The following is a 12,057-nucleotide window of genomic DNA, read 5'->3' as shown; positions in this document are numbered from 1 at the left end:
AAAAGCGGGAGGGGGGGGGGGGGAGTGGGTCTAATAGGCTGTGGGTGAAAACAGAAGCTGTGGTTACTGCTACTGTCATGGCTGGCACTATGAGCTGCGTCCAGTGCTTGGGACAGGATGGTCCCGCCTCTTAGGGTCACTCATCCAATTCTAGAACTTGACCTGTCAGGTGATGGAACCTAAAATAGCCCTGCAGAGAGTATATAGAGGTCTATATGCAGGCCCTGGATTTCAGAACAGGACTTGCCCTGCTGACTGAAACATACAGGACACTGCACCACGAGAGCCATTGACAAAAGAGGAAAGGCTTTTTTTGAAGGACCTATCTTAATTCAATCATTTCACTGCCTTTTGCTTTATAATTTTACCATTGAAAGAGGCTTGAAGATTTTCAACAGATTTTTTTTTTTCTTTGAGCAACACTTTCATAAGGATGAAGTACTACCAGGACCCAGTCTGCCAGTCCATGGGCATCAAGGCTTATGGCCCCAAGGAGTCCAGCAGCTCTTCTTGCGCCCACTCTTCTCCACAGATCAAACCAGTCCGCAGCGTCCACTTCCCCAACGACATCGTGTTCCAGGACTACGTCCGGCAGGGCGAGCTGGACAGGATCGGACTCTTCATCAGAAAGAGGAGGGTCAGCCTGGAAACCATCTACCACTCTGGTGAGTCACCATGAAATCAGAACAAAATGGAAACCATTTTAATCCATTCAAGAGCTTGAAGTATCTTCAGACTCTGGTTAGATTTCAACTGGGCTTAACAGTTCCAAAGACTTGATCATTTATAATCCCTCTAGTATTGATGCAATGACTTGTCTCTGTAGCACGTGCAGTAATGGAATAATGCCTCAGTATAAACTGATCATTGAGTGTTCCCTTCAATGTCCCTAAAATGAACCTGTACTGATGCTATTTGCCATCCATTCCCATTGACTGCTCTGCAGGTATGGCAGCAATCCATGAGGCTGTCCTCTCTGGGAACCTGGAGTGTGTGAAGCTGCTGGTGAAGCACGGAGCAGACATCCAACAGAGAGACGAGGAAGGCTGGACACCTCTCCACATGGCCTGCAGTGACGGATTCCCTGACATTGCCAAGTGAGTCAACGCACCTAGCATACCCACAGCATCTACAGTCACTAGCTTTAGTTTTTTATCCACACACATTCAGCCGATGTACTATTAACATCAACTTGAAGCCTTGAATGCTCTGACTAACTCGTATTTATGCTGCTGGCCATACCATATCCCTGCAGTTCAGGAATTCAATGCACTTCAGGATAGGGGAAGATTCAGATTTTTTACGTCGCTAGGACGCAGCTCACACTGCCGGTTTACAGTGTCAAGTGCTTGCAAGGAAGACAAACCAAAACACGCTTTGGCTGAATTTTGAGTAGCACTCATATGCGGATATCAGTAAGCTATACGGAGGATCCGCCACATTCCTCTAACCCTCTGAAGAATCTCACGCTTAACTATCTGTGCGGCACATACCATTTGGATACTTTCTTTACTGACTGAATGCTTTTTTCCCCCGCTTCTCCCACTAGGTACCTGCTTTCTATTGGTGCCGACCCTCAGGCGGAGAACGAGTGTGGGGAGACACCTGCCGATCTCATCGACCCAGAGTGCACCGGGGTTCGTGAGCTGCAGGGGCTGCTTGGGGTGGAGGACGACTGAACTCACATCTAACCTTAAAATGCCACTGAAACTTCAGTCTCCTTCCTCGCCCAGGCCTCCCGGTTGACCCTCCACAATGGAATGAAATGGGCAGATCGGTAGAACATCGTCATTCTGTGCCCTCCCTCCCTTGTAGAGGTCCTGGAGACATCTGGTCTGGTGGGAGGAAGGCGGCCAGCCAACAGTAGTAGATGGTTGCCTTTGAGAGTGAACTGAACTGTTGCTGGAAAGGGGCTCCTCCCAGGCAATCTCAGCAGGCATCGCTTTGTAATGCTGTTTGCAGGTGCAGAAGTTAGTTTGAGCTTTTGTACTTTTTTTATACAGGGTGAACACAGCACCAAAATGAATTAGATAACAGTATGGTAAATGAGCTTTTCTAATTACTTTATAGTTGATGTGTGAAAGCTTTTTTGAAAGTTGTGAAACGTGGATCTGTCGTTGTCCTCTTGACTCGTAGGGCCACTGAATACCACAGTAAACCAATGTGATAGATCAACTCTACCTACTGACAGCGTTTATAGTTCAAGATTTGTCATTTACATCATACAACTTTTCAATTGGAAACAAAGACCCTGCATATGTACAACATGAATATGTACCCTGCATACTAAAATGTACCACAAATGTTGTTATTCTAATGCTTTACCTCTATACTTTTGCAAACACCACTGGAATGGCTAATTGTGTGTTTACAATTATTTATAACTGAAACTGTGTGCAATCAATTGTGGTTATACCGCTTTGTAAGTAATTGCCTTTTTCTACATTTTTTCATTAAAATTGTTTCCTACAAAAACAACTTAGTGGTGATCTATTTGGTCTTCATCAACTTGACAAAACTGTTTGAAGGGAAAGAAAAGTTATTCTTTTGACTTTAATTTCAAACTACAGTAACCAATCTTGGTTCCAATTAACCTTGGTGGACTGAGAAGCATTTCGAACATTGAAGCAAGGTACAGTTCCCGGTAGGCTTTCCAAGTAGGATGGCTCCGGCCGGGGATCAACTTAATGCTTGTTAATTGGACCAGCTCTCTGCAGGAGGTGATTATCCATGCCTCTGCACAATGAGTACTGTACAGTATTGGCTGAGGTGCTGGTTTCTGATGGATTAAGAGAGACAAGTAGAGTTTGGGAAAGGGCGGCTGAGGAAATCTAAAGCCAAGTCAGGGTTGTGCTTTAGCCACAAGAAAATGCCCATCAGTATTAAGAGTGGAAGTTTCCCATACACCACGTCTAGCATCAAACTATCATACCCCTAACGTATTAGTGGGCTGTATGTAACTGATCCTGTTGAGTGGTTTGAGAGAAGTTTCTATGTTATTCGGGTGGGGCACCACTTTTGGTTTGTTCTGCGTGGTCCTGACTGTCAAAACAATAGGACATGTGTACAAAACATTAGGAACACCTTAGTAATATTGAGTTGCACCCTCAAATGCCTAAATTCGTCAGACATGGACTCTACAAGGTGTCGGAAGCGTTACCACAGGGATGCTGGCCTACATTGACTCCAACAGTTGTGTCAAGTTGGCTGGATGTCCTTTAGGTGGTGGACCATTCTTGTTACACACGGGAAACTGTTGAGCGTGAAAAACTCAGCAGCGCTGCAGTTCTTGACACACTCAAACCGGTGCGCCTGGCACCCACAACTCCATTCAAAAGCACTTAAATCTTTTGTCTTGCCCAGTCACCCTCTGAATGGCATGCATACACAATCCATGTCTCAAGGCTTAAAAATCCTTTAACTGGTCTCCTCCCCTTCATCTACATTGATTGAAGAGGATTTAACAAGTGACATCAGTAAGGGATCATAGTTTTCACCTGGATTCACCTGGTCAGTCTGTCATGGAAAGAGCAGATGTTCCTAATGTTTTGTACACTCGGTGTAAATCTCAGGGGCTATCGATACCAATTCAATGAATTTGCATTGATGAATCATTGGACAGCTTGTTAAAGAGGAGAGTTAAACTCATTCAATGTAAATACTGAGTGAGAAAACCACTATATAAAATGTAAATCGGTAGCAGCTCAAGATTAAATCCTAATCACATATTTATTCACACACACCCCTCCACAGAATAGAAACTTTGACAGCCTCAGAGAAAAACAAAGTAGCTGGAAATGTACAACAAAAAACAGAAGCATATGCATTCTGAAACACTACAATCCTCTGATTGTGATGCATCAGTCTCAGTCTTTGAAAGGCATTCAAGTGACGTTCTCCGGATGAGCTCATTCTTTGAACTTCCACTCCTGCCGACACATGGGGCACTGCTGCTGGACCTGCTGGGAGTTGAGCCATTTGAGGATGCAGTGCATGTGGAAGCAGTGGGAGCACTGGCCCCAGACCAATGGGCAGTCATCTCCAGGAACCTTACCTGGAAAATACACATTTTGTTGCTGAAAGGTCTCCCCTCAATAGAGGATAAGTGTCCATGCTGTCACAATGTTGAACACGTCATGATATCAAAGGACAATTTATGCATAACCGTTAAGATATGAAGGCATCGATAGACATACAGTGCATTTGGGAAGTATTCGACTTGACTTTATCCACATTTTGTTACATTACAGCCTTACTCTAAAATCTACACACAATACCCCATAATGACAAAGCAAAAACAGGTTATACATTTTTGCTAATTTATAAAAAAAATTAAAACGGAAATATCACATTGACATAAGTATTCAGACCCTTTGAAGCACCTTTGGCGGCGATTACAGCCCCGAGTCTTCTTGGGTTTGATGCTACAAGCTTGGCACACCTGTATTCTCCCATTCTTCTCTGCAGATCCTCTCAAGCTCTGTCAGGTTGGATGGGGAGCGTTGCTGCACAGCTATTTTCAGGTCTCTCCAGTAGAGGTCGACCGATTATGATTTTTTAATGCCGATGCCGATTATTGGAAGACCAAAAAAAAGCCGATACCGATTAATCTGCCAATTTTATTTATTTGTAATAATGACAATTACAACAATACTGAATGAACACTTTTATTTTAACTTAATATAATACACCAATCAAATCAATTTAGCCTCAAATAAATAATGAAACATGTTCAATTCGGTTTAAATAATGCAAGAACAAAGTGTTGGAATAGAAAGTAAAAGTGCAATATGTGCCATGTAAAAAAGCTAACGTTTAAGTTCCTTGCTAAGAACATATGAAAGCTGGTGGTTCCTTTTATCATGAATCTTCAATATTCCCAGGTAAGAAGTTTTAGGTTGAGGTGATTATAGGAATTATAGGACTATTTCTATACCATTTGTATTTCATATACCTTTGACTATTGGATGTTCTTAAAGGCACTATAGTATTGCCAGTGTAACAGTATAGCTTCCGTCCCTCTCCTCGCCCCTACCAGGGCTCGAACCAGGAACACATCGAAAACAGCCATCCTCGAAGCATCGCTCCACAAAAGCCACGGCTCTTGAAGAGCAAGGGGAACAACTACTCCAAGTCTCAGAGCGAGTGACGTTTGAAACGCTATTAGCGCGCACCCCGCTAACTAGCTAGCCATTTCACATCGGTTACACCAGCCTAATCTCAGGAGATGATAGGCTTGAAGTCATAAACGGCGCAATGCTTGAAGCTTGGCGAAGAGCTGCTGGCAAACGCACGAAAGTGCTGTTTGAATGAATGCTTACGAGCCTGCTGCTGCCTACCATCGCTCAGTCAGACTGCTATATCAAATCATAGACTTAATTATAACATAATAACACACAGAAATATGAGCCTTAGGTCATTATTATGGTCAAATCCGGAAACTATAATTTCAAAAACAAAACGTTTATTCTTTCAGTGAAATACGGAACCGTTCCGTATTTTATCTAACGGGTGGCATCCATAAGTCTAAATATTCCTGTTACATTGCACAACCTTCAATGTTATGTCATAATTACGTACAATTCTGGCAAATTAGTTCGCAACGAGCCAGGTGGCTCAAACTGTTGCATATACCCTGACTCTGGTACAATGAACGCAAGAGAAGTGACACAATTTCCCTAGTTAATATTGCCTACTAACATGAATTTCTTAACTAAATATGCAGGTTTAAAAAAATATACTTCTCTGTATTGATTTTAAGAAAGGCATTGATGTTTATGGTTAGGTACATTCGTGCAACGATTGTGCTTTTTTCGCAAATGTGCTTTTGTTAAATCATCCCCCGTTTGGCGAAGTTGGCTGTCTTTGTTAGGAAGAAATAGTCTTCACAGTTCACGAGACAGGCAGCCCAAACTGCTGCATATACCCTGACTCTGTTGCACAAAACGCAAGAGAAGTGACACAATTTCCCTAGTTAAAATAAATTCATGTTAGCAGGCAATATTAACTAAATATGCAGGTTTAAAAATATATACTTGTGTATTGATTTTAAGAAAGGCACTTTTTTCGCGAATGCGCTTGTTAAATCACCAGTTTGGCGAAGTAGGCTATGATTCAATGATAAATTAACAGGCACCGCATCGATTATATGCAACGCAGGACAAGCTAGATAAACTAGTAATATCATCAACCATGTGTAGTTAACTAGTGATTATGTTAAGATTGATTGTTTTTTATAAGATAAGTTTAATGCTAGCTAGCACCTGACCTTGGCTCCTTGCTGCACTCGCATAACAGGTAGTCAGCCTGCCACACAGTCTCCTCGTGGAGTGCAATGTAATCGGCCATGATCGGTGTCCAAAAATGCCGATCACCGATTGTTATGAAAACTTGAAATCGACCCTAATTAATCAGCCATTCTGGCCATTCCGATTAATCGGTCGACCTCTACTCTCCAGAGATGTTCGATCGGGTTCAAGTCCAGGTTCTGGCTGGGCCACTAAAGGACATTCAGAGACTTGTCCCACTCCTGTGTTGTCCTGTTGGAAGGTGAACCTTTGCCCCAGTCTGAGGTCCTGAGCGCTCTGGAGCAGGTTTTCATTAAGGATCTCTCTGTACTTTGCTACGTTCATATTTGCCTCGATCCTGACTAGTCTCCCTGTCCCTGCCGCTGAAAAACATCCCCACCGCATGATGCTGCCACCATGCTTCATCGTATGGTTGGTACCAGGTTTCCTCCAGACGTGACGCTTGGCATTCAGGCTAAAGAGTTCAATCTCTGTTTCATCAGACCAGAGAATCTGGTTTCTCACGGTCTGAGAGTACTTTAGGTGCCTTTTGGCAAACTCCATGCATGCTGTCATGTGCCTTTTACTGAGGAGTGGCTCCTGTCTGGCCACTACCATAAAGGCCTGATTGGTGGAATGCTGCAGAAATGGTTGTCCTTCTGGAAGGTTCTTCTGTCTCTACAGAAGAGCTCTAGAGCTCTGTCAGAGTGACTATCGGGTTCTTGGTCACGTCCCTGACCAAGGCCCTTCTCCCCCGATTGCTCAGTTTGGCCGGGCGGCCAGCTCTAGGAAAAGTCTTGGTGGTTCCAAACTCCTTCCGTTCAAGAATGATGGAGGCCACTGTGTTCTTGGGGACGTTCAATGCTGCAGACATTTTTTGGTACCCTTCCCCAGATCTGTGCCTCGCCACAATCCTGTCTCAGAGCTTTACGGACAATTCCTTCGACCTCATGGCTTGTTTTTTGCTCTGACATGCACTGTCAACTGTGGGACCTTATATAGACAGGCGTGTGCCTTTCCAAATCATGTCCAATCAATTGAATTTACCACAGGTGGACACCTGAGCTCAATTTCGAGTCTCATAGCAACGGGACTGAATACTTATGTAAATAAGGCATTCGTTTTTTTATACCTGTTTTCACTTTGTCATTATGGGGTATTGTGTGTAGGTTGCTGAGGATTTTTTCTACATGTTTTTATCCATTTTAGAATAAGGCTGTAACTTAACAAAATATGGAAAAGGTCAAGGGGTCTGGAAACTTCCCGAATGCAATGTGCATGCACTAAGAAGCATATTGAGTTTGTGCATACATTCATTTCAAAGAGTTAGTCAAATGTTGATGAGCCATGTCGAGGTAACTCAGTAGTTAGTTAGCATGCAGCTTTTTCTAGAAACTCACAGTCTGGGCAGCAGCCATTAAAAGACATTCTGCAGATCCCACAGTTCTCATCATTGGCCATCCACAGCCAGGATGCCACGCCGTTCCACTGCTTGATTTTAACCTTCATCTCCCGTGTACCTGATGGGCACACGTTGTATGAATGTTCAAATGTTTTGGTTCAAGGTGGCTTGCCCCCCCCTAAAAAAGTGGCTAGCCTAGCTAACTACTAACGTTAGCTTAGTGGCTGGCTAGCTAGCTATACACAGTAGTTAATTTAATGTTTGCTCGTCTAGAAAGCTGGTGACCACATGATGTTACTACGCTGTTGACATTTGTAATAACTAGCTAGTAAGTAACATGGCAAATGTATTTCAATTCTAAAATCCTACCTTGGATTTTAAAATGAAGACACAAAACATTTCCTGAGTTCCGACACATTTAACGTCACATCCTCGAATCGTGGAAAAGATCGCCACCCATGCCTGTGGAGGATAAAACGAGGTATTTCAAACGAGGTACAATACTGCCATCCTGAGAGATGTTTATTTGTTTTATTTAACTAGTCAAGTCAGTTATGAACAAATTCTTATTTACAATGACGGCCTAACGGCTGGTTGTGATACTGCCTGGAATCGAACCAGGGTATGTAGTGACGCCTCCAAGCACTGAGATGCAGTTCCTTAGACCGCTGCGCCACTCGGGAGCCTGTCTCGTATTTTCCTTTGGTTTATTTGCAAAGGTACCTTTGTGATTGCAATGCTGGATTGAGTCACTAGAGAGCAGCAGAGAGGACGTTGGTGGTGAAAGAAGCGCAACATCGAACGGAAATGGTAGTAAGAATACACTTACGTCACTTACTACAATTATTTTTAAGCCCACTCACGTCACTCAAATTTGAGCTATTCGCCATTGATCAGCACGGAGGAAAGCGGCTAGATTTAGCTACCAAAAGCGTAATTCTTAAAGTAAATTGTCCATTTATTTGTTGATCTCTAATACGACACGTGCCACCATGGCTGATAAGATGGATATGTCTTTGGATGACATTATTCAACAAAGTAAGAAAGGTGGAGGTGGCCGCGGAAATCGAGGAGGCCGCAGCCGAGGATCATCGGGTCGAGGTGGGAGTGGAGGCCGACCCGGTGGCGCTGGCTCTGGAGGCCGGACCGGCGGATCCGGGCCCATGAGGAGTCGACAGAACTTCAGTGGCGATAGAAGCGACAGCAGACCCACGCCATACAGCAGGGTAGGAACACGGAGGATCACAGAAAAAGGAGGAATGTCAGAGGCGACGACGACGAATGTTAAATAATTTAGCTGATCTTATTAAATGTGCTGCGACAGGTACCAGGTAGTTCAAAGTTGCTGATGGATGTGGAATTATCAACGGGAAGTGCGCTATAGGGAACAACTCAAAGAAGAAACCACTGTTCGGAAACGTTTATTCCTTTTAATGACGTGTTTGTGGGCCCATGGTCTACATTGCATTTCCCCGCTTCAGGTCAAACAGTTACTAGCCAGCACTATTGAATGTTACTGGTCATGTCCAACGTTTCTGGGAGTCAACGTTAACTAGCTAGCTAACATGTTCACCCTCGTGGGCCACTTCAAAACGGAGCTGATCCCCATTCATGAACTAGCTAGTTAACACTTGTTTGGGTAGTGTGAATGCGAGCTGCCCCAGATATTCACTTTTGATCTGTAAAACGTGTACCTCGTGGGTTTTTTAGTAGTCCACAAATTCTTACTCATTTGTCGACTGGCGCGTTGTTGGTCCTAAATTAAGTTCCAGATCTGTCTAATTATCAAGAATTTGACTGTTTTATGCAACAAAGCTAAAATGGCGACACTCAAAATGGATGTTCAGTCAACGGAGTCTTTTTTTTCTCTCATATTTTTGACCCAGACTGCAAAGCACAACGAACTTTATTGAACTTTCCATGGTCGGTTAAGGGAGCATTTCAAACTGACTTTCACACGTTTTGAATTAAGGATTTTTCTTTGGATGGACTTTTTCTACACTTGGAGTTGAAGCAGAATCTGGATGCTGACCTTGACATCGAGCTCAAGTCAGTTTTTTTGTTGTTGCCTACACTGCCGTTCTAATTACCTACACAATCTTCAAACCACCTGTAGAGCAGGAGCCATTTTGAGTTGGAAGTCCTGCCATCAGTCCTACTAGTTTAGTTTTGGTTCTTTCCTATATTAATATAATTGTTTTTATTCAATAATATGTGTGCTGTTACACTGACCATGAATCCACCATAGACCAATGTGTCTAATGGTAGTAATGAAGCAAGATTCCCCTGCCTGCCTAAGCAACTGACTCATGTGCTCAGTCTGATCAGCAGGAGCAGGGGAACCAGAAGTCAGCAGCTGCATTTTTCTCATTGTACCTTTACAGCCCAGAGAGCTGCCGGACAAATGGCAACACGACATGTTCGAAGGTGGCTTCGGCAGTAATGCTGGTGGTGGTGGGGGAGCAGGTGGTGGCGGTGTGGAGACTGGCGGCAAGCTCCTTGTCTCAAACCTTGACTTCGGTGTCTCTGACGCTGATATCCAGGTAATTTCTACAGTCAATCGCTACAAAGATGTCGGCGTTTTCGCCAAACCGTTTTGACGTTAAACATGAAATGTACCTGTCAGGTTTCTTAATGCGTTTGTAATGTTTTTTCCAGGAGTTGTTTGCGGAATTCGGTACATTGAAGAAAGCGGCTGTGCACTATGACCGGTCTGGCCGCAGCCAGGGAACTGCTGACGTCCACTTTGAGAGGAGGGCTGATGCACTCAAAGCCATGAAACAGTACAACAATGTACCACTCGATGGTGAGCTTTAATTTGATTGCTATTATTTTGAAACTTGTTCATCATGAAATAATGTTGTAATTGATGAACTCTTCTGAACAAAGATGCCGAATCTTGTTTTCCTTTTGCTCACAGGCCGCGCCATGAGCATTCAGCATGTCACCTCACAAATCCGAGATGATAACCAGAGACGACCATCACAGAGGTATGTGATTCTAAAAGCTTTCTTTATTTTGTCATGTATGATATATATATATTCTTTAAATCTAGTTAATCCCAGTTGTAGCTCATTGATTGTCTTTGAATATGTTTGCAGTTCAAACGGAGGCAGTGGTGGATTCAACAGAGACAGAATTGGACGCCCAAATTTCTCAGACAGGCGGGGAGGTGGAGACAGGCGGGCCGGCGGAGGCTCCAGGGGCAGGGGTAGAGGTGGACGTGGTGGAGGCAAACCGCAGCAGTTGTCTGCTGAAGAGCTGGATGCCCAGTTGGATGCTTACAATGCTAAGGTAGTCAGTTAAGAACAAATTCTTATTTACATTGATGAAGGCATGAAAGTATAGAAATATAAGTTCTTCAATGTAAGTGGCTTGATCTTTGTAGCTGGAATATGGTCCTAATTTTCACTTGCTTTTTTTTGCAGATGGAGACCAGTTAGAATTCCCAGAAGCACTCATTTGAATCCCTCATCTTCATCCTGTCGGATCTGAAGCTTGTTATTGTGGACTTGGACCTGAAATGGACCAGATCTTTTACACTTACTGTTCTTTGGCATCATTTTAATGTGTGGCTGGATCTTGCTTTACTCCCTTTTTAATATTATGAACACTTTTTGTACCGTTTTGGGACAATAGTAGGTTTTTGAGGGGGAGGTTTTTTTTATTTTTTTTGCCCTTTGCCTCCCCTTCTCCTTGTGCATAGTTGTAATAAACCTACAAAACAAACTGTTCCAGTGCATCTGCCTATTGTTGAAGGTCTGTATAACACTATGGGCTGGTTTCCCACACATTAAGTTTAGTCATTGGCTAAAACAATTTTGGTCTAGATTCTCCAAAAAGCTTATGTTAGTCCTGGACTAGGCTTTGTGTGTCAAGGAAACTGCTCCTAAAAGCCTGAGGCACTATGGTCAATATGACGTCTGCATTGGCAGTGTGTCATTTATGGTGATACAGCCTCTGCAGAAGTTGGGGCATTCATACTACTTGCGCTTTGTGGCACAGAGCTCTTGTGAAGTGAGTTGGTTTATACAGGACCTCCCGCAACTGTCAACCAATCATGTCAATTAGTTATATGGAGCCCTACCCATTGTTACAAAATTTGAGGAGACAGTGATGTGGGGCGGAGCTCAATTTGGCCTCGTGTGCCTCTGGAGGCTCCAATTATGTCACACCATCCACATGGTGCCTCGGACCACATTTTCACCTCAAGCATTAATTGACTTTAAGACCTCTAGGGGTATCATGTAAAATGTGTGGAAATGGTTGAATTTCCAATGGTAGTTCACTGTACTGCTACTATATCAAATGCTTGTAAAAAGCTAAAGCAATTTATACATGCTCAACACTTGTGAGATTGTGTTTGAC

The 12,057-nt window shown here is 43.4% G+C and overlaps 3 protein-coding genes across 3 annotated transcripts; 2 read left to right on the top strand and 1 right to left on the bottom strand.

Moving 5' to 3' along the window:
• The first annotated feature begins 233 nt into the window (after positions 1-233).
• On the top strand, positions 234-1,755 carry dysi1 (Dysferlin-interacting protein 1). Its single transcript, NM_001146538.1, is given in 3 exon segments — positions 234-665; positions 947-1,097; positions 1,550-1,755. Coding segments are annotated over 3 exon segments (513 nt in total). The 5' UTR covers positions 234-433; the 3' UTR covers positions 1,680-1,755.
• A 1,955-nt stretch (positions 1,756-3,710) lies between these two features.
• LOC106564932 (anaphase-promoting complex subunit 11) lies at positions 3,711-8,169 on the bottom strand. Its single transcript, XM_014131464.2, has 3 exons — positions 8,059-8,169; positions 7,688-7,807; positions 3,711-4,054 (listed from the first exon to the last, which is right to left on the bottom strand). Exons 1-3 carry the CDS (start codon positions 8,105-8,107, stop codon positions 3,909-3,911), a joined length of 315 nt encoding a protein of 104 aa, XP_013986939.1. The 5' UTR covers positions 8,108-8,169; the 3' UTR covers positions 3,711-3,908.
• A 369-nt stretch (positions 8,170-8,538) lies between these two features.
• On the top strand, positions 8,539-11,421 carry LOC106564930 (THO complex subunit 4-A). The gene is made up of 6 exons (XM_014131462.3): positions 8,539-8,915; positions 10,074-10,232; positions 10,348-10,495; positions 10,610-10,679; positions 10,791-10,983; positions 11,118-11,421. The coding sequence occupies exons 1-6, from the start codon at positions 8,682-8,684 to the stop codon at positions 11,130-11,132; spliced, it is 819 nt and encodes a 272-aa protein (XP_013986937.1). The 5' UTR covers positions 8,539-8,681; the 3' UTR covers positions 11,133-11,421.
• Positions 11,422-12,057: the final 636 nt, after the last annotated feature.

This window comes from Salmo salar, chromosome 12 (assembly GCF_965601325.2).
Source record: "Salmo salar chromosome 12, fSalSal1, whole genome shotgun sequence".
NCBI lineage: Eukaryota > Metazoa > Chordata > Actinopteri > Salmoniformes > Salmonidae > Salmo > Salmo salar.
The sequence above is the reverse complement of the archived record's forward strand: the minus strand, read 5'-3'. Positions and strand labels throughout refer to the sequence as shown.

Excerpts from the sequence above, each read along its gene's own strand:
- LOC106564932 (XM_014131464.2), bottom strand. The coding sequence starts at position 8,107 with ATGTGTCGGAACTCAGGAAATGTTTTGTGTCTTCATTTTAAAATCCAA. Across the intron at positions 7,808-8,058 it reads TCTTCATTTTAAAATCCAAG|GTACACGGGAGATGAAGGTT; the intron begins GTAGGATTTTAG and ends TGTGCCCATCAG. Across the intron at positions 4,055-7,687 it reads TAATGGCTGCTGCCCAGACT|GTAAGGTTCCTGGAGATGAC; the intron begins GTGAGTTTCTAG and ends TGTATTTTCCAG.
- LOC106564930 (XM_014131462.3), top strand. The coding sequence starts at position 8,682 with ATGGCTGATAAGATGGATATGTCTTTGGATGACATTATTCAACAAAGT. Across the intron at positions 10,233-10,347 it reads TCTCTGACGCTGATATCCAG|GAGTTGTTTGCGGAATTCGG; the intron begins GTAATTTCTACA and ends TGTTTTTTCCAG. Across the intron at positions 10,680-10,790 it reads CAGAGACGACCATCACAGAG|TTCAAACGGAGGCAGTGGTG; the intron begins GTATGTGATTCT and ends ATATGTTTGCAG.